The sequence below is a fragment of the Cygnus olor genome, chromosome 11, assembly GCF_009769625.2.
Source record: "Cygnus olor isolate bCygOlo1 chromosome 11, bCygOlo1.pri.v2, whole genome shotgun sequence".
Lineage (NCBI taxonomy): Eukaryota > Metazoa > Chordata > Aves > Anseriformes > Anatidae > Cygnus > Cygnus olor.
This window is the reverse complement of record NC_049179.1, coordinates 17830069-17849376: the sequence shown is the minus strand read 5'-3', so window position 1 is coordinate 17849376 and position 19308 is coordinate 17830069. Positions and strand designations below refer to the sequence as shown.

General features: G+C 40.2%; 2 protein-coding genes across 7 annotated transcripts in view; one reads left to right on the top strand and one right to left on the bottom strand.

Annotated features, from left to right (window-relative positions):
• Positions 1-132: 132 nt before the first annotated feature.
• Positions 133-17381, bottom strand: PGPEP1L (pyroglutamyl-peptidase I like). 5 transcript variants are annotated; one of them, XM_040569646.1, is made up of 6 exons: positions 16344-17381; positions 11979-12138; positions 9204-9256; positions 3350-3466; positions 2603-2832; positions 133-1590 (listed from the first exon to the last, which is right to left on the bottom strand). In XM_040569646.1, the coding sequence occupies exons 2-6, from the start codon at positions 12007-12009 to the stop codon at positions 1422-1424; spliced, it is 600 nt and encodes a 199-aa protein (XP_040425580.1). In that variant the 5' UTR covers positions 12010-12138; positions 16344-17381; the 3' UTR covers positions 133-1421. The 5 variants fall into 5 exon arrangements, with proteins under 5 accessions (XP_040425580.1, XP_040425583.1, XP_040425579.1 ...); XM_040569649.1 differs by lacking the exon at positions 16344-17381 and adding an exon at positions 16034-16307 and having other exon boundaries at positions 2603-2775; XM_040569645.1 differs by lacking the exon at positions 16344-17381 and adding an exon at positions 16034-16305.
• The window catches only part of LOC121075902 (protein FAM169B-like), a 39778-nt gene continuing 36220 nt past the window's right edge, over positions 15751-19308 (top strand). For both annotated transcript variants that reach the window (XR_005823235.1, XM_040569644.1), the window contains exon 1: positions 15751-15814. Coding sequence is in view for 1 of the 2 variants with exons in the window: in XM_040569644.1 (XP_040425578.1) it covers positions 15781-15814 (34 nt within the window). In the remaining variant the exon portion in view is untranslated. The remainder of the gene's footprint in view (positions 15815-19308) is intronic.

Sequence of the window (19308 nt, the reverse complement as noted above, 5' to 3'; positions counted from 1 at the left end):
AAAACTAGCATTATTCTGACGTTTCCAATTCCTCTGACTCTTGTTGTCAAAATCTTGACTAGGGCACAGTGGTGGCCCAGAGCTTGTTCAGGTGTCTGAGCCCTTAGGTTGTCCTTGGCTGTTGACGTTTTCTACTGACATGACACTTGAGGAATGAGCTTTTGTTTTCCTTAGAAAAATCCCAGATGCCCATATTAAGGTGCTGCCATTCCATTCTGCTGTTTTTGAAAAATAACTGCTAGTTTTATGTCATAATTGTCTGGTTTGGTACTAGCAAAATTACTAAGGAGAGCACGCGTTGCCATTCCATGTGTGCTAGAGAGGACACTCTGTAAACCTCTGTCTTCTCCAGCATTAATAGTGCAGTACTTCTGTATATAGCTGCGTTTGAGACATCGAGGAGCCTGGCTTGGCAGGGGAGAAGCGCAGAAGTGATCTGTCACTGTCTGATCCCAAGTTTTACAACTTGGGATCTCATTTGGTTCCTGTTTTGTAAGAAAGATGATGTGCCATAACGCATTCCACAGCACAGTGCTTCAATGATTGCCTTTCCTGGGACAAGTTAGCTTTTTGATTTTGATGTATAAATCCCTGAATAGCCATGACCCATTGTACTGAAAGACTGTTGTCTTTGTTCTGTGCTTTGTGGAAGGACTACAGTGTTCTCCTTTGGGACAGATACTGAGAATTTGGGGTAAATGGTGTTTTGGGACAATTTAAACCCAAATCACTAACAGCATTTCAGTGTCTGCCAGATTCTAGCTTTTTATTTGCTTTCTTTTTAAGTCACCCCAGCTCCATAGTCTGTTTTTGATGTGAAAACCAGCGTTTACAGCAGGGCTCCAAGAGATACAGATATTTGAAGAAACCTTCAGATAACAGCATCCCTGTGTGTTTTGGTTTTCCCCCGTATTTAAAGTTGTTATATGGGCACCTTCTATTAGATGAGCTATCTCATTGGACTTGAACAGGGACTGAGAAGGACCTCTGAGATCCAGTGCTGAATGTCCTTAGAGCTGCAAGCATGGATCTTGATTCAGTAAATCTGTAGCAATGTTTTTCTACCCTTTGGAACTAGGATTGAGCATCCAAAATGTTTCTTGTTTTCTCCAAAATTTTCAAAAAAAAAATACTTAAAAGATTTTAGAAAATGTGTAACAACTTTTAAGTCCACGTTCACACACTTTCTTAAATCTGAAGCAACCTTATCATTGTTAGCAATACAAACGATGATTTTTTTTTCTCTTAAGCTTTTTACACCAGAGTAATTTGTTTTCTGTAAGGAGATTTCGCTAAAAATAACTTGGAATATAAAAATCTTTTATGTAAGGGTTTTAAGTAACAATTACATTTGCTACTTTTAAGAGGTAAGGAATTGCATTCTAAGAAATCCTCTTTTTTTTTTTCTCTCACGATCCATCTTACTCTTTTTCTTCCCCACACTGTTTTAACATTTCTAAGATAATTGTCTGTAATGCTTTTCCTAGAGAGTCTGCTGTTACCGATTTGGATAATGGAGGCACATGGATGAAAGCTGCTCTTCCATTACCATAATACAGAGAAGCGTAATAGGTGTAGTCGCAGATATACCTGAAATATTAAGAACAAAACAGAAACAGAAACCTGGATTAAGGAACGGTAAACTTTGATTAAATTTAAATATTCTTTAAGTAGCCAAACCATATCTGGTTTATAAAATTATTTAACATATTTGTTTAGTGAGTAAAGGAAATGCTGAAATAAAACAAGCTTGAGAAACAAATATTCCTTATCTGATGATTTAGTTTCTCAGACACTCACCCAGAAGGAACTTCAAAAATAAAAATAAAATCACAAGACATGCATTCTTTTCTAGGTTTCTGTAAGACAAGTCAGATGAGAAAGGTAACACAGCCCCACTGGAACTACAACTATGCCATTACAGTACGCTAATAATTTTATTTTTTTTTGTGTGGATCATAAAACCACACAGTAATGGTGAGATTGTTTCTTTTCTTTTTTTTTTTTTTTTCCTTCCCTTATCACCCTACTTTTTAGCTTGGAGACCCAAATCCTGAAAGCACAGGCCAAGATAAGCTACTAAAAATAAGAATGATCTTTTTTTGTTTGTTTTTGTTTTTCTTTTAAATGAAGAAATTTTAATAGAAAATTGCTTCAGTACTACTGCTACACATGATGAGATCACAGACAGTGTTCTAAAGCTACTTGTAATTGTTTTGTTCTTCGGTGTATGTATTTACATTTTGTATCCCTCCCAGTTGGGAAAGATAGATTAAAATCTGCTACTAGTCAGTATTGCTTTCAGACTCTCTAATAGCACAGGTTTACTGGGGTTGCTAATCACAGGGTGTGCTATGTTGAAACTTGTTTCCTTTGGAATTCATAAATCCATGGAAAAAAACATCTACTGACTGTAGTTTTTCACTAAGGCTTTTCTACACAGAATTTGAATTTATCCTAGTTTCATACTTGTGCCACTTGAAGACCTTGTTTCAAAGTGATTTTGGTTGGAGGAAAAGTCATTGCAAAGATTCTTCAAGGTTAAATGAGCTGGCTGACTTACTTCTGCTTTTACTCTGAGACCCCGATATGCAATGTTTACCTTCCCGCATCTCTGGAAAAGATTATATCAATCCCTTCCACTGAAATGTTTTTCCAGAGAGTCTTCATATTAATTGTAGATTCAATCTTTTCCGGACCATCTAGCATGCAACAGCCACCTTCTGGGTGAAAACCACAAGCATCCATCTCTTTGTAGCCTTTGTTCTTCCCACACTGCTCAAGGATGATGATTGCTTTGGCGGATGAAGCCAGCCCAACATGAACAGTAAGCTGGTTTTTCCCACCGGAGTGAATAACAGGAAATTAAAAATGAGACCTGTTTTTTAAAAACATGTAATGTAATAGTGCCAAGCATTATGTGAAATACTAGCTTCGAGGTAGGGAGTCTTGCTGTAGCTCATGCCTAAAGAAAACTTTGATAAGAGATTATAAATGAGAACAAAATTGTGCTTTAGTTTGTTTTTTTGTTGTGTCTAGTCAACTCGGGACTTCAATGCTTCAGTACATTTTTTTTTTTTTGCACCATGCAATTTATGGTGGATATTTTTTACTTTGTTCTGCATGCAATTCTGCTGTTTAAATGGCACAGAGTTAAAGCAGCATGCTAATTACTGTGTGCTCCAAAGTTCAGTTTGAAACCTTTATCACTGTTTTAATAGTCGCTATCCAGAGTTGTCTGATGCATGTTGTGCAATAATCTTTTAGAAATCTTTTTAAAGATCCACTGAAAATAGTATTATTCAGAAATTAAGAGAAAGATTGCCCAACCTTGTAACTAACTACTCACTAGTGGCTGAAGAGTTGTCCATATCTTGAAGACTTGCTCCTTTGCTTTTTGGTAAACCACTGGCAGTTGCGTGATACGGAGATCTATGGTTTTACCAAGGCCTCTCTTGGACAGCTCCTATAAATACGAAAAATAAAATATGTCAAATCAAACAAAAAAACATGATGGATGTTGAGGATGTAAGAACATTGGATTTCTCACTGTGACGAAAGAAATCGGGCTGATCCAACTGAGAAAACACATGGAAGAACATTGTAATGCATTGTTTCCTAGCCCCATTGTTCCCTAGTGTCACATCTGTGTTGACCCACTGTTGTATTTTCCAAAGGGATGCTCCGTGTCCAGTGGGTGGTTTGTGTAATTCCTACTGCTTAGGGACTGCTCAATGGGGAAGCATGAAATGCAGAAATTCTCAGAAAAGATCCATGCTGAAAGTGTCTATTATGCTTTGATACAGTTAAGAGCTGTTCCTCATGAAGACCTAGTAGATAAACCTGTGCTTCTGGAGACAAATGAGGGAGAATTCACGAGCTGTCACTCAGGTGATGTGCCATCTGTTGGCTTGAACTGCTTCTGGTAACCTCTGCTGTACTGTCAGTACGAGGTCACACTTAGAAAGGGTTTAATTGCGTTTTGGTCTAGAATATGTTTCCCCGGTAAAAGAAGGAAATGTTATTTATTGGAATGTTATCTCTCTGTCATTTAGTTGCAGTTCTGCATAGGGTCCTCTCCCAAAGGAAACAAAAATTGTGCTCAGGTTTGAGGTGAAAGAAACAAAGGCATTCTTGAAAACAGCAGGTTGGCCAGATGGTTGGAAGATGTCCTGGAGAATAGTCAAGGATGAATGTCATGTGGAAAAGACTTGAAATTGTTTTGTCAGTGGAACAAGGCATAGGTCTCTAAGTAGAAGGTAGAATACTTGCAATGGCAGGATGCAGAAAGAATGCATCTGAGGCAGAAAGCTGTCCCAGAGAAGTAAAATGGTGGTTGAAAATTCCTGTTGCATCTTAGTAGACCGCTTCCAAAGGAGGGTACAGATTTTCTGAGCTTCTAAGGAGGACCTAGGCAAGAAGGCAGTAGCAGCAGTATCTGATTATACCAAGAAATTTGTAACTTTTTTGTCAATGTTATTGTTTCCTCAAGCTTTCCTTTCTTAATAAGGATACTTGTACGGATGGGGCCCACAGTTCTAAGCTGTGTTAACTGGGAAATTTGCCCTTCAATGCTGACTTCCTATATAAACTGTTCCAATTTTCTTGTCAGCGGAAACATTGATTAGCTGTGCTCAATAAACTATTTGACACAAGCAAGGAAACAATGCCTGCAGGGAAGTAAACACATCTAGAGAACACTGCCAGCCTTTTTTCCTCTGGGCGCTGACAGTCTTCGAGAGGCCATTGCATCATCTTGCTTAAGAATGCTGCACTGTGTCTTAGCTTCCAAAAAAGAAAACCCCAGCTGGTTCACAATTAGCATTTTATTTTCTCAAACATCTTTAATTTTAATATTTAATGAGATTCTTCCTTTTTAACTGTAAGGCTTAAAGTCCTTGGCTATCCATAACTTTGGTACAGAATTTGGAGACAAGAGAAGAGTTGTTAGGCTATTTTCCTCTTGCGCTGTCTGGACTGACATTCTGTTGTCACCATTTGTCACAGGAAAAATGCAGGAATACTTTTTGTGCAGAACAAAATCAGAAGCTGGCCGGTAGCCCAGAGCTGGGAATTTGTGTCAAAGACAGATAGTTTGCTTCGTCCCACGAAATTCCAGCATGTTGTCAATAATGTATATTACTCTGTTGTCTAGGAATCCTAACCACGGACTTGCACACCATTAGACCAGATGTTGTGTGAATGGAACAACCGAAATGGTTAAGGCTGAGACAAGGAACAACCTAAATATTTTTTGCATTTAAGGTGAGAGACTGAAGATGGTTAGAGAGGAAGACTGGATCTGGAAACTAAAGAGCTCACATTGGTGAATTAATTCAGTAAACAAGTGTGTCTGTTGTAACTGAAACAGCAAAGGAAATGTTGAGGGATGACAGAAGTTTTGGAGGACATTTTTGTGGGAAAAGTGGTTCGAAAGAAAGCATAAAGGTTTGTTGTTGGAATGTTTTTCTAAAAGGGAAATGGAATCCAGCATTATCAGCTGACAACATGGAGCGATGGTGAGTTGTGATCATAGTCCCAATTCAGTGGAGCTCTGGCCCACGTCCCTACGTAGCCCTCTCCAAACAGAGGTGATTTGCACAGAACAGTTGAGCTCAGAAGCAGTGGTTGTGTGTCACACTGGGTGTTACAAGCAACCTAAACATTTAGAAAACTCCAGGAAATTTCACAGAGTTTGCTTGAGTTTCCACTGATTTGGATTGCCTGGAAGTCGGGGGGTGGGGAGTTATGTTGTGTGTGTTAATTTTGTGAACCTCATTCAAAAAGGCATGTGTTGGTGCAGAAAGAAAAACACAGATATCCGTTGACCCAGTCAGTCTGCAATCATGTTGCAAAGGTTTTTTTGGTTGCAGGTTTTGTTTGTTTGTGTTTTGTTTTGTTTTCTTTTACTCCTGTAGATACCTCTTTAAAGCTTCAGGGATGTAAGAAAGTTCCAGAACAGCAATGGAGGAGCTGAATAGCAATGTCTTAGTTTCACAGATGATGAAACTAAAGCAGAGAGGGAGCGAGAGAGATTAAATGACAAATTTCCAAAGACCACATGGCCAGTGGCAGGATGAAAAACTGCTCTCAGAGATCTGATCCTCATCTCCTGATAGCAAACATAGTTCCCAGAAGCAGTTGGAAATGTGACCTGTTCTTTGCACTAACAGTTTAATTGCTGTGAATGTTGTCACTCAACTTGCATTTGTGCTCTATTAACTGGGGACTTCGACCTTGATGGTAGATTGTCCTGCTACGCTTTTTTAGCTGCCAAGTAACAGAGGGGAGTTTCTGGAGGAGACACAGAAACAGGGTCAGATCAAGGGGTATTGGTGGGACCACCAGTCTGTAACACAGAATAAACAATTCAGGGGATCTGAGATTCTGAGGGTCCCATGTGGTACTGAAGAGCACATCGTAATATCTCAGTTCGGTCTGTCTGCAACTGTGGAGTAAATGCTTGGTGGAGTTTTCATCTAGGGAGACTGTTCTGTGCTTCGAGAGTTAAAAGTGCTGCTGGTAGAGATTTCATGCATATTTTAGAAGGGTATTTCAGGTGAATGGACTTATGAGAACCATGAAAAACTTAGTGAGACAGGTTTCTAGAAGAGAAGCTGTCCTTCTAGTGCTAGACAGCCATGTTGGGCCATGTGACACCGTCTATAAAAGCTATGAAGCTTTTCTCAGTGACCCTGAATTGACGGGTTCACCTGTACTTTCAGATCCTTTTGATTCTCCTTTTCCCTAAACACTCAAGAGGGGCACTTGCTAAGGAATGAGAGAGCTCTATAGATGTGATGCTGATGCATGCCTTGTGTGCGAGGCTTCCTGTGCTGCGAAGAGACCTTGGATTAATGCAAACATAGCAGGGTACGCCTCGCATGCTTTGAATATTTTATTTCCATGTTATGAAAGAGGCAAGGCGGGACAATGCACTGGTACATAGTATCAATAAGAATTCCAAGAACTCAGAACAAATGCTCTTTCTAAACCAGCAGAAACAGAGATCGGTAAAGTCTTATTAACACTTATCATCTGTTTCTTGGAGATGTCAGAAAACGGAAATTAGCTTTTCCACCAAATCTGAGGTAGTAAATAGTTAATTTGTAAGAGAAACAACATGGCACAACCATTTTTTGGAGTGCCCAGTGAAGGGGCATGGAAGGGATGCAACTATTGGAATGGCTGTGTGCTCACTGGATAAATCTCTGATCCATCCTACAGCAAGAAAAGAGATTCAGGAAAATTGCTGATCCCATCAGCAAAGTGGAGAGTGAAAAAGCATCCTGCAGTGAAGCTAGCAACAGTGATTTTAAGCAAGCATATGTGTGTAAGAGCGAGTGTTTCTCCCAAAAGTGAAGCCATTGCTCTTTGGCAAAGGCTCCATTCCTAAAGGCATGGAGGGTAAGGCTGTCCTTTGAGAATTAGGATTCTAGGACTCCCAATACACGTACTTCTACAGGATTTGAGGTGCTTTTGGTGTGAGGACCTGCCTGGGATATCAAGTCTTAAGACAATAGATATCAGTGTTGCAACATCACTGAGACTGCAATGGTATCCTGGCTTTCGGTAAGTGTCAATTCATTTTGAGGTACTAATTAGGATAGTTCTGGATAATGCTACACAACCATTAAGCCTGCATAATCCTGTTCAGTAGCTCTGGTCTGACTGCTCAGTTCTTTCTTGATGACGAGTTTGAGCGTATTCTTGCTTAATTCTCAGAAAAGAGAGTCAGCAGGAGGACTTTATGTGACGTTAGTGATCCATGCAGGAACCACAAGCCAAGTCTACATTTTGCTATCTTTAATATCTGTGCATGAGCTTCCTGAAGACCATTGGACTACTCATGTGAACAAGCCCAATGAACAATACCATGAGATTGCTATTGAGTATGGAAAAGCCTATCAAAATTCAAAGTACTTCCAGATTTGCAGCAAATTTCCCTGAATTGTTTGGATTAACTACCTTTGCCAGGGAATAGGAAACCAAAGCAGCATGACCAGCATGAATAAAAATTAATTCCACACAGAGGGTGTCACACCAGAGGGAAATGGATTCATTATCCTTCATACACAAGGACTGACATCTGTTTCATTATGGAATGCTGTAGTCCATGTTATATAACTTCCTCGCATAGCAAGTGCATGGCATTGTTACAGAAAACTCATCTCATCAGTGCGTTTTGGCTTTAGGCTGTTTTGCTTGCAGATAAAGAACATGTTTTATTTTCAATAAGAAGCGGATGATATTGTGTCCAAAATTAGAACCAATAGGAATCAGGAGATAATGAGTACAAACATTGTCAACTGACAAATATTTGTGGTTTAGGGCACATGTCAAGTTGGAGTTGAGATAATTTATGGATCTCCTGTGATGGCTGGGGTGTGGAAAGGTGTAACAGAAGTATTTTTGTTTCTTGTTAGCCTACAGGGATAACTCATGACTAGTCCCTCATGACTTTGAGTGGATAATAGATCTATTCTTCCAAACACCAACTTGCACTCGGTGTTCCTATCCCAGCAAAGCTAGAATAGAAAATCTGTATGGGTTGGTGGAGTTGCTATAGCTTTGCTCTTTGGAAAAAGTTACTAGTTCCTTGTTTTTCCATCATCTTGCCTCGACTGCACTTCACTTTGAAGACAGATCCTCAGTAGCTGTCACCAAAAAATGTAATACAGTCATAGTACTGTAGGGCCATCATCTTTCTGTCACCACTAGTACTTTTTCACGTCAAAAAAAAGGCAAAAGCTGCCTTTTTCATTCCAGTGTCCAGATGGATTTAAATATTTACAGACTTATTTCAGTTCCTCTAATAGACCATACTCCCCTCAGGCTACACTTGTATGAGAAGGAATTCACGTTAGACATGATAAAATGCATTGTGGTACAGAATGGCCTGTTTACAGAAGACAGAGATAAACTGTGGTGTATGCATTAGTTGCAGATACGGCACCATTCCCATGGGGAAAAAACAAGTCCTCAATTTTTTAAATAATATTTTGAAAAAAAAAATCTTGCAAATGATGTTCACTTAATTATTCTCTTCCCTCCATGTTGGGGGGTCTTTTCTAAGAGGCACAATTCTATTTAATAAGACATGAGAAGTAAGTTTCTAGAAGGGAATAGAAAGCCTTGAAACAGTTTATGGTTGGATCTCCACAAAATATAAAACACCTCCCTCCCTTTTTTGTTATGCTTACCTTCACTGCTTCCCAGCTAGAATTAACCAGGTGTTGTCTAAAGGGACCAAAACCTGGAAAGGAAAAAAAGGTGCTTTTAACCTATGTTTGCACTGCAAGTTTAGATTACGTGACATGTATGCACCCTCATTTTGTTCTTTGTTATAATATTTTTGTTTATGGAGGTTGACATTTTCTTAGATAGTACTTTCTCCCTTTGTAACATTTAGGGGAATAGCATTTTCATTTTTGCATGTGCTGCCATAAGAACTAATCCCACAATCTTCATTCATGTCAAGGCTTCCTTATGCAATGTCCTTAACTGAAGTTGGTAAATGTACTGGAGCCAGTGGGACGGTTCATGTAAGTGATGATTTGGGTGACGATGATATCATCCACTGCAGAAATACCACTACTAAATGAACTGGTGTCAAATACTCCCAGGTCACTGTCAACGTACTATTCTTATTGTTAAGGCTCATGAAGATGAAGGCATGCGTGTTTGAAAGAGTAAAATTGGATTTTATTTGGAATTTTTTTTTGAATCCCAGGTAACAGAAAATTCAGTTTTCCATCAGGGAAAACGTGCTTTTTGTGGTACTGGGCAAAATCTTTCATCACTTGTTCCCCACAGGAAAAGAGAGGGGAAAGGGAAAAGGACTCTTTAAATCCAAAGTACTATATTTAATTTTACAATTAAAAAAAAAAAAAAGATTCTTTAATAAAAAGAAAAAAATCATTTTGACCTAGATGGGCATTTTATCATGAAAGAGTTTGATGGAATACTCCCACTATCTTTATTAATCTCAATTACTGTTCTCAGTCCATTGTGTTGGCAGGTCTTTGATACTGGGTGGCAGGAAAACTAGTTTGTGAAATGGTTTTAATGCTTCACTTTTTAAATATTTAAAAATCTACAAATGGACAAATAAATACTTACAGCATATGATTGCTGTTTTGCACGTTACTTGTTTGTAACTTTTGTTTTGTTTTGTAACTTTTTTTTGTAACTTTTTTTTAGTAACTTGTTTTGTAACTTTTTGTAACATTTGTTACTTTGCAAGTTACTTGTATGTGGGAACAATTAAGCCTAAATTGTAGGTTTATGACAGCTTTAATAATTAATGTTAGATTTTAAGCATTTCTTAATTTGTTGATACTTACTTCATAACTGCTCACTATTTTCTCTTTAATATTATGAAAAGCCTGATGGTGCTAGTACTTTTGACAATGATTTCCTCAGGCTTAAGTTTGTACTAGGGGGAGGAGAGGGAATAGGGGAAATAGCATGCATTTCACATTCACAGGGAACAAAAAATATCTGACTAGTCCCACTCCACTTTCAGAGGGAAATTAGGGAGACACTCACTTCATTCTGAAGCTGCTGTGTATGTTTGTGTACCTGTGTGCGTGTGGAACAGTAGAATTATAATACAGTTATTAAGTAGGTCACAAACACATGCATCTCAGTCTTGGCCTTAAGAAACCACCATTTGGGATAAAGTTGTTCTACAAAAAGAAATGAGTAAATGTAGGAGAGTTGTACAGTACTGACATACCTGCAACAACTTGAAGAGCTAACTGGCTCAATATTATTAGGCACTATATAACAAACTGGGCTCGGTGCCAGCAGGTTTATATTATGAGCAGGTGAAAATGTGACAGAGGCATGCTGTGATAATCTCTGTAATAGCTTAAAGATGCACCTGTGTCTCTAATGGGACACACTAGTCTGAAACCATTTGAACGAGTATATTTCTGCATGTAAATGGCTATGTAAGGAGAGGAAGAAAAAATAAGGTGCTAAAGAAGCGTGCCCATCAAGGTTATATGCTATAAATATCATAGGAGAGAGCCAGGTTGCCAGCCTTTTAAGAGGTTAGCAAATACCTCTTGCTCTCTCCTGTACTCCCATTCATTTCAACTGCAGTTGTTTGGAGCAAGACAAACTAGTTCTGCTCATCTTGGAGCCATTAAAAAAAAGAAGTGTTTAATTGAAAACAGCAAGATGCAGATCTCTTTGATGTAGCTTCAACCTCATTCCTTTGTCCTCAGATGACCCGCACTGGAAAATTATCCAGCAACTCACATGTCAAGATATGTGTAATGATTGCCTTTAAATGAGCCAGTGGCAATGAGAGGAATAGCGAGCAGCAGCATTCCTTAAGAGCTTTAACCTTTTTAAAATCTCAGGAGTCTCTAGCTGGTGTTTCTGTCACTGTAATTCAGCAGCAGTTATAGCCAGCAAGAGAAAGAGAAATTCTGTCCCTTGTGCTGCATGTGCAGGCATGCTCTTTTGATATATTTAATTTAATGGTCTAGTTTAGCGGCAATGAGGTAGCATCTCCTGTTTAAATTTCCCTTACCTTGCCATGAATCTGAGACCCTGAAACTTGCCATGTGTTGCTCTAATTCTGGACACTGAGTATGTGACATTGTGATGCAACCTGGTTTTATTGCTTTAGAGCTCCTTTTGGGTAAGCTTTATCTAATGCTAGCCTGCACTGCCTTGAGCTACGTGGTTTGGATCAGAGAGAATGTCAACAAAGACTAAAACATGGAGAGAATGAACAACAAACCAAACTGGATGGCAGTGAAGAGGGCATACTGCAGTCTGTTTCCTCTGACATATATCTGATTTTCTTAAGAAGGCACAGTAGTAAGTTATTTTCCATTTGGAATTGTTAGTATGACCATTTGCTACTGTTTTTCCCTCCGGGGAACTGTTTATGACAGAGATCAAGTATGTGTGCATACTATCTCTAGCTAAAAGAAGAAGAAAATAAAAAATCTTACCAGTTACAACCACAGTGGATTTCGAATCCATGCTCCAAAAGGTGAAATCTTGTTGTCTTTCACTTCCAAACAACAGTATCACAATTCATGCATCTGTGGCAGACTTCCTCATTTGGGGCATCTATTTTTTGATTCAAGCTGTTCAGCAGCATGCACGTTTCTATTGGATGAAGGAAAAGGTTTCATAAAGCTGAGACATGTTGGGATTCACCTTACATGGATAGTTTGTGATCTATATAACTTTCAAAACAAATTGTTACGTTTCATTATTAGAGATAGAAGGCTGGCTGATTGGGACTGCACCAAATGTCTTTTTCTGTTACCATGCAAGCAACAACAGTATTTGGGGAAGAACAGAAAGGACGTAAAGAAACTTTTTGAAAAATTTACTGCAATATCAGAAACCTGTTTATATACAAGTAAGCAAAAGTAATTAGATCAATTTTATTGTATGTCTGTGAATATTGTGTTTTCAGCACAGCTGTAATTCACTTTAATCGTGAACAATTCATTAGCTACAAAAATGTATCTGTCCATTTCCACTGTCTTTATGCCTCTTTCTTACCACCTATAAATACAGAGGCAACTCTTCTGTTCTTCCTCATAGCACTTACCTAATTTACTAATCTTGAGCTTTATCTTAAGCCTTCTATTAAATACTTCAAGCACCTTACACTTTCAAAAATAAACAGGAAAATATGCATTTGCTAAAGCAAAATATTTACTTGGTAATAACATTGAATGGACAACATATTACAAAATTTCTCTCCAACTTAAAAGGTCAAAGGAACTCTAGAAGCTGGGTTATAACTTGTTGAAACTGGGGAGCTTAATTGTCTGTCTTCATTAAACTGAAGTGCAAGAACCAATAGGGGGCCTGAAATCAAAACATATGCACATTGTCACTGCCCAAAACAAAAGCATATGAAAGTCCTCTCGGGAATTATAACTATGTGGGCAGAGGGTTTTGCTGGGTCTTGTTTTGAGTAGGAAGTGTATGCGTGTGTGTGAGAGAGAGAGGAGAAATAAACTAAGAATAGAAAGCCACTATATAGTCTCAAGAGAGATGGTAATTATGAGACCTTAAGAAAAAAATGCCTGAAGAAATCTCTTGGATTGGGTGGTGGCTGAGCAAAGTTTGGAGCTATGAGCTGTTTCTGTCATCTGAATCCTCCTGCGCTGAGAGAGAGAAATTTGTGGATTCTTTTAAATAAAATGACCCTGCTTACACTGCCCATGTCTCTTCCCGACTAATACAACTTGCAAAACTCACTTTTGCTAGCCACTGAGGCTGAAGGAGCGGCTAACACAGTAAATGTGAAGAACTCTACAGCTTTAAATAATGCCAAATTTGATGCAGCCTTCAGTGAATTGCGCCTACAATGCCATAGTCTTTCATTCCCCTATGCCATTTAAGATTTTTACGAATTATTTTCAGTGTTGCTGGTTACTAAAACGTCTCCTGTGATACCGAACAGGACAATGACATACCAGTCCTCTCACAGTTATTTCAGACATACTTTTTTTTAAATGTATATTGGTAAATTAAAAAAAAAAAAATCTCTCTACCTTGTATAGGGAGGTCTAATGAACAAAGCATATGCAAGGAATACAACAGGATTTAAGACCTACAGTTGCTTAATTAATTTCCTGCATATGAAATTATGAATGTGTTTTGTTTGTGACATTATAGCAGCTTTATAGACTTATATTGAGGGTATTAGTTGAATGCTGGGAAACACTAGACATTTTATTAGATGTTCTTGCATAGTATAGATATCTGTTAGATCCATATACTCTGAAACAACTGAAATTAAAGCTACTCTTGAAATTTTTGAGAACCTATGAGTGTAGCTTTATTATTAGCACTCACACACGTATATGTATTCGTAACATATGGATACTTGAGGTTTGTGCAAATTTTTCTCCCCATTTACAATTAAGAGACTGAGCCCTGGCTATTCGAAGGCAAATCACAGACACAGCTGACTCAGCCATAACTAACACTGGTTGTTTTTCTTCCTGCTATATACAAGTATGATTGGCATAGTACTCATCTTAGGGTAAAAAAGAATTGGATGCAACTCAACTATGAAAGCCCAAGTTATCTCTTTGAACACTTTACTGTACGGTTGTTTGATATGTTTAAAATGTTTTGAACTCCTAAGAGGAAAAGGCATTTTCTGTAAATGCACTCTCACCACATTGCAGAAGTACCAGAATACTGCTCAAATAGCTCTTTAGCGGTGAAGGTAACAAGAACTGAATATGGCCCTTCATTTAGAAACAGCTCTTCAAATTTTATCCCTTTTATTATTACTTACATATAGATTTTTTATTTCTTGCTATTGGCAAGAACCAACCAACATGTTAAACTGTTAAGTGGAAATGTTTAATATATTCCAAATTTATCTCAGCTGTCCAACGTTTAATGAGAGGAGGGAGAAATCAAGCTGTTATGCTATTTAACACTAAACTATAATGGGACTTTAAATAGAAATTTCAGCATCTAACACTTTACATTTCTTTTCCACTCAATAAAAATAAATGATCCTCAGGGAAGACCAAAGATGGCATACAGGTAGGTGGAATATAATGTCACAAAAAGAGAAGAGACAAACATTTTGGTGTGAAGTTTGCTATTCCCTATAGACCACTGACCTACATGATGATGAAACCCCTGGGCTGAGAACAACGTGCATGATACTCAGGGAATGCTGGAAAGTGCAAAGCTTCAAGTGATCACAAGAATGTGAAGAAACTCACTGATGTGCTGTGAAGTGGTTGCGTGACATCGGCTTTTTTGAAAGTCATGGTGTATGTGTGGACATTGCGTTGCCCTATTGTGGAGAGAAAAATTGCTTTGCCTTGTTGAGGAAAGAAAATGCAAATCTACGTTACCATGTTTTCAAAAATATTTGAAGGGAAGATCAACCCTGTGGAGTTTTCTTTTAAATGCCGACAGGGAACAGAGCGTGTAACAGCAACATGAGGCACTTAAAGCACTTTCCTGAAACGTTGTGTCCGATAGACTGAAACCAGTGGTGTTCCCCGACAGCAAGCCCAAAGGAAAGCTTGCTTGTTTCTGTGCAAATGTACTATTATTTCCATGTACTTTCCCCCCCTACTTTTTACTTTGATACTTGTGCTAGCTATTTTAGAAATAATTAAGCAATCAGACAATCTCAGTAGGAAGGCTCCCAGGAGTCAACACCTGCATTCTGTTTTCTAATTTTGACAACTGTGTATTCTTTTTCATATACCTACCTCTACTTCAGTTGTTAATAACGAACAGCAGGCTAGATTTTTCAAAAGCCTCTTTCACATTGCTAAAGATCACTGCAGTACACGTCTGAACAGTCATAAAAATACCATTTTTGCACTTCACTATTCCCAGGGCTTAACGAAACTGGCATTAGCCCTATCGTTTGTCATCCTGGACCTTTTAAATGAAGAATTTAGAACTTCTATTCAGCATTTTTTACGGTGAAGTGCGATGCTTGGCTGGTGCTTGCCGGGGGGAGGACAGGAGCTTCTCCTTAGCCCCCCTGCCACCTTGCCCTGCGTTTGCAGCCACCTTCTCCTACCCTTTTTAGCCTTCCCTCCTAGAGAAGCGGCGCTAGGCCGGTTTATCACAACCTCCTCCGCTCTTTTGTTCCCCTCCAGCCACCTCTCCCCTCAGCCCGGCCGCTGCCCCTCGCGTCCCGCCCTCACCGGCTGCCGGGCAGGGCCGGGGCCTCGCCGCCATCCCACGGCGGGCCGGGGGCGGGCCAGGCGGCCGGAGCCCGCCTCCGAGGCAGTGATGGAGGCCGAGGGAGGAGGAAGAGCCGCCGCTGGTAAGAGGGGAGGGAGAGCGCTCGCCGCCCGGGCCCGCACTCCCCCGCGGCTTCGCCTCCTTCCCCCGCCGGCCCCTCGTCCCGTCTCTCCCCTCACGCCGCCCTCTCCTCCTCCTCCTCCTCCTCCTCCTCCTCCTCCTCCTCCTCCTCCTCCTCCTCAGGGCGGCCGTTTCGCCTCCCTCCTGCCGCCCTCGATGTCCCCCCGGGCCGGCTGCTCACCCGCGGGAGGCAGGACGCGGTGCCTCGCAGCCCCGCCGGGCGCCTCCTCCTGTGAGGGGCCGCCGGGCGCCCCCCGCCGCCGCGAAATGGCGGCGTCTCCTCAGCGCCCGCCTCGGGGCGCTGCTGAAGCGCCCAACGTGCCGCCCTGCCCTCCTCGCGAACACTTTGGTGCCCTCGCCTGCGCTCACGGCAGGGCGAGCCCCGGCTCCTCGTGGCCGTGTTCCCAACCCGCAGTTTTCCACAGGGTGGCTGAGGTGAGGAGGTGCCACTGGGGTGGACCCGTCTGACGCCCTCCTCAAAGTGGGCCTACTAGAGCAAGTCGCTAAAGTTTTTCTTTTCTCCCTTTCCTGAGCACACAAGTAGCTTCTCCAGGTTTTTTAGGGTAGCCCAAACCCGCCCTGAAGCAGAGAGGAGCTGGCCCCAGAATTTAAGGCAGCTTTGGTTCAGCGGGTGGTGCTGGTAAAAAGGCGCATCTTGTGTACGTGTAGAGGCACAGGTGCATCGGGCTGTAACTTTAACGGTGAAGTACTTGAGAACTAATAAAGAGCAGAGGCAATACTGTGTAAACATACTTTTACATCTGTAAGGCCCAGTTGCAGAGGACATGTTAAAGTGTTTACTCAGACTGAGGTACAACACGGTTTCGGGGATGGAAGGAGCAGTAAACACATTGTGTCTTGACCACCAAGAAATAACTTGCCGCATTATTTTGGTGTAGAGAGGAGGTATAAAAGGCTTTCTACGTTGCCCTTGGTTACTTAAGAAAGGATATTCAGTAAGTACTTTCTTTGTTGATTGTGAGATGATTGTAGGACAAGACATGGTTTGTAATGATTAATTTTTGGGGGGAGAGAAAAACCATCTGCTTTCAGCCCAAATTGATCTACTGGTGTTTTTGGCCATAGCTAAAGAGCTTCTCTGTCTAGTGTGGGCCAACAGAGAGAACTCGCAATTTGTTATGAGGTGGAACACCGCTTTGAAATGAATAGACACTGAATTCCCAAATGACAACACTCCTGGTGCTTGGTATGGGATCTTATTTTAGGACAGGTGAATCTTCTGCACATGCTCTATCATGGATTTCCAAGGCAGTCTGGCATGTGTAGTGTTCCTGGTTTATATTTGACTAGGAGCACTTCCAAGAATCTCTGTTCATGCACTTGTTTGGATAAGGGCCCGTTGCATCACCTCAGTTAGCTTTTGCACTGCTTTCCCTCCTGCTCGGTTTTTATGCTCTTCTTTCTTAATTTGTCATGCTAGCAGGTAAATGGAGAGAAAGTGAATTTATCTTCTGAAACGCATTTTAAGTTGCTGCCATTTATCTAAAGCACCTACTTCATCCCCTTCAGTAAAATAATGATGTTGTTCATTAGTTCCTCTAACTGCTGATGGCTAAATGCACTGTAGTCAGATGGCTCTATTTTTTCCCTCTTATCAGCCACTTCTGAAAGTCAAACATTGGTAATAATCTTTTTTTTTTTTTGATACTCTTAATTCTGCTGATGTTTTTAAATAAAATGTCTCTAGATGAATGAGCCTTGGTTTTTCATGTTCAGGCAAATGTGCTGTTGGGCACTTCAGGTTCTGTCAACATTTTTTTCCCCAATTTTTTTCATTATTCTCGAATGTTTAAAATCGTTCTTCTTCCATTCCCTTCCTCTTTTGGAATGGATGTCATTGTTTCTAGGTGTTGTCTGAATTTTGACAGTTAAATAATTGAATATTGTTTAAAGTAATTATGTAACCATTGGTAACAGGTTGAGTATATAACATGTTAAGAAAATACTGGAGTCATCCATTAGCTCTTCTTGTGCAAGTGGTACTTTTCAGTTCATGCCCTGCTGTAATTGAGGTGCTGCAACTCTACTTGTTCCTGAGGTCTGTTCCTGTAACTTGTTTTTCACAAGCCTTGCCATTGAAAAGCAGGCCAGATGTTGACATAGAACTTGAGGTTCTTGTTTTAAATTCAGCCTTGCCACAAGACATTTTTGATTTCAGAGCATTTTGAGAGTCGGACTTGTATGTGCTAACCATCTAACAACAAGGCTGCAAAAGACATTCAGTGAGTAACAAAATACATATGATGCTGGTGCCTGGGAAATAGTTGCCACATGACAAACCTGTACATCTAGTTTAACAATTGCACTAATGAAGCTTTAAATTTCCATCTGCCTCTCTAGGTAGATGGAAAATTCCCTGCCCTCAATGAAATCCATGTTAATCAGTTAAAGTTTACAGGCAGGAGGTCAGCATCCTGAAAGGTGGAAACTCAAAATTCTGGTAGTGTAGATGCGCTATGTATCATGAATGTGGTCCCTACATCTAGAGAAAGCTACTTGAAGCTCAAAGATGAGTCTGATCAACAACCATGTTCCTTCAGTATAACTAAATTCTCATTTATGAAACAAGCAGACTTTTCCTCAGAGTGAGGCGTGTGTATCTCTAAGAGGTAAGGATTTTCATAACCTCCTCGCTTTCCCTGCCACAGGCAAGGCAGATTACTGTAACCTTGCTTTAACGTAAATACATAGTTATGTCCTAGAAGGAAAGGAAACAGGAAACAAAATCCTACCTCCTTCAAAATACTTCTCTCAAAGAAAAAATACAGTCCAAAACCCAGCAAACAAACCTGAGTCCCTACCCATAATAGCATTGCAGTGAACTTTCTCCTTCCCTTGGGAGGAGAGTGTGAGAGAACAAACAACACAAGGGAAAGTCTAGCCTGTTTAAATTCCGAGTGGGAGGTGTGCAGCCATTATGCTTATGAGTATGTTATAAGAACTGATGTAGAACAGGCTGGTATATTTTCTGCATTGTATATTGGTTGCGCACCAAGAGACTCCCAAACTTTTGTGGTGGCAATTCACGGTTTTGCTGTCTTTGCAAAATGATTGGCAGACCCTCAGGTCACACATATCGAAAGTAAACCAGGTCCTGCTCTCTTACGGAGCGGTCTGCGGAAGCTTAAAAATGTTGTGTTTGTAACCTTCGAAACTGCTGTCTGGTGACTGGTCTTTATAGTATTACCAACAACAGATGGCAAATGGCTCCGCTGATGTAATTCTTGCTAGTGTTTCATTCCTGCGAAGTTCCACAGTCTCAAAATCTCAGAAAGTGCCTCCATATTTTTTCTGTGTAATGATTTCAAGCCAAACTAAATAAAAACATCTTATATTATTCAAATTCCCATGGTGTCATGTGACATTTTTGTAATGATTGCCTTGCAGCAGTTTCAGATAAGTGCACGTTTGGTAGCAATTTAAGGCCTGTGTCCT

Coding starts and splice junctions, on each gene's coding strand:
- PGPEP1L (XM_040569646.1), bottom strand. CDS start 12,009: ATGGATTCGAAATCCACTGTGGTTGTAACTG. Junction 9,257..11,978: donor ATCCACTGTGGTTGTAACTG/GTAAGATTTTTT, acceptor TTTCCTTTCCAG/GTTTTGGTCCCTTTAGACAA. Junction 2,833..3,349: donor GGACAACTCTTCAGCCACTA/GTGAGTAGTTAG, acceptor GGGAAAAACCAG/CTTACTGTTCATGTTGGGCT.